This window comes from Penaeus monodon, chromosome 24, assembly GCF_015228065.2.
Source record: "Penaeus monodon isolate SGIC_2016 chromosome 24, NSTDA_Pmon_1, whole genome shotgun sequence".
Taxonomy (NCBI): Eukaryota; Metazoa; Arthropoda; class Malacostraca; order Decapoda; family Penaeidae; genus Penaeus; species Penaeus monodon.
Genome location: NC_051409.1, coordinates 7,828,044 through 7,829,035, shown reverse-complemented (window position 1 = coordinate 7,829,035; position 992 = coordinate 7,828,044). Strand labels below are relative to the sequence as shown.

The following is a 992-nucleotide window of genomic DNA, read 5'->3' as shown; positions in this document are numbered from 1 at the left end:
TATACAGTGCACAATTAGGAACAGATTCTTAGCAAAGAAAGAATGAAAAAAAAAATCCCAAAAACTAGGATGGGGAGAGAACCTCACCTTACGGCTATGGTCGAGTCGAGTGAGCCCCCCCCCCCCCAATACCTCCAGAACCCTCAACCCAACAACCAAATTCAGGATTGAACCTGGATTCGACCTACCGAATCCATAGCGAAACGCCACGCATGTAGCCGAAACAGTTTAATAAAAGCATAATAACAGCATCTATTCACACACACAATTGATGAAAAATAGCATCACTTATTCGTTGGTAATGAATACATAGTTTGACGATATTTATATATGTCTCGTTTTAATTTTGTTCGGGAAACATTCACTAGGCTTATTTTTCAGAACATTTTCCTTCGTTATGGATACAAGAATAATCTCACGTTTGCTTTGCCAACAAAAGGGAATATATTAGGATATCCCAATGGATTTAAGGTAAGTCATCAGTAATAATCTCACGTTTGCTTTGCCAACAAAAGGGAATATGTTAGGATATCCCAATGGATTTAAGGTAAGTCATCAGTAAGTCTGTTTATGTATTTATGAATTTGTGTTAATATAAAAGTTAACAATACTTATTAGTATCCTTTATAATTAGAGAAATAGCTTTCACTGATTTTCATATTTAACTATAGCTTATCAAGGTTTTAATAGGAATATTAATAGACATATTTTATATAAATTTTTTCCCTTTTTATCATTGTTGTGACAAATCAATAATCTTACCATCGAAGAGAAAGGAGTACATCTCATTGTGTGTGTGTGTCAGTTTTAGAGAGAGAAACGGAGTGTGTACGCAGTCAAGAATATGTAGCTTATGTATTATCATTAGTACAGGTTATGTATCCATTGGTGCATAACCTTTGAATATTTACTTAAGTTTGACAAAAGAAGATGAGACTTAAAGTGATCTAAACCTGGTCAGCTGTCAGGGTGTTAGTGTGTGCCATAAGTTA

General features: G+C 34.5%; 1 protein-coding gene across 1 annotated transcript in view; it reads left to right on the top strand.

The window, feature by feature from the left end:
* Positions 1–992, top strand: part of LOC119588539 (galactosylceramide sulfotransferase-like) — a gene marked incomplete at its 5' end in the record, with an annotated part of 15,531 nt that overhangs the window by 3,094 nt on the left and 11,445 nt on the right. Inside the window, 1 exon segment of the mRNA XM_037937179.1 lies at positions 382–471. Within this exon segment, the coding sequence (XP_037793107.1) occupies positions 382–471 (90 nt within the window).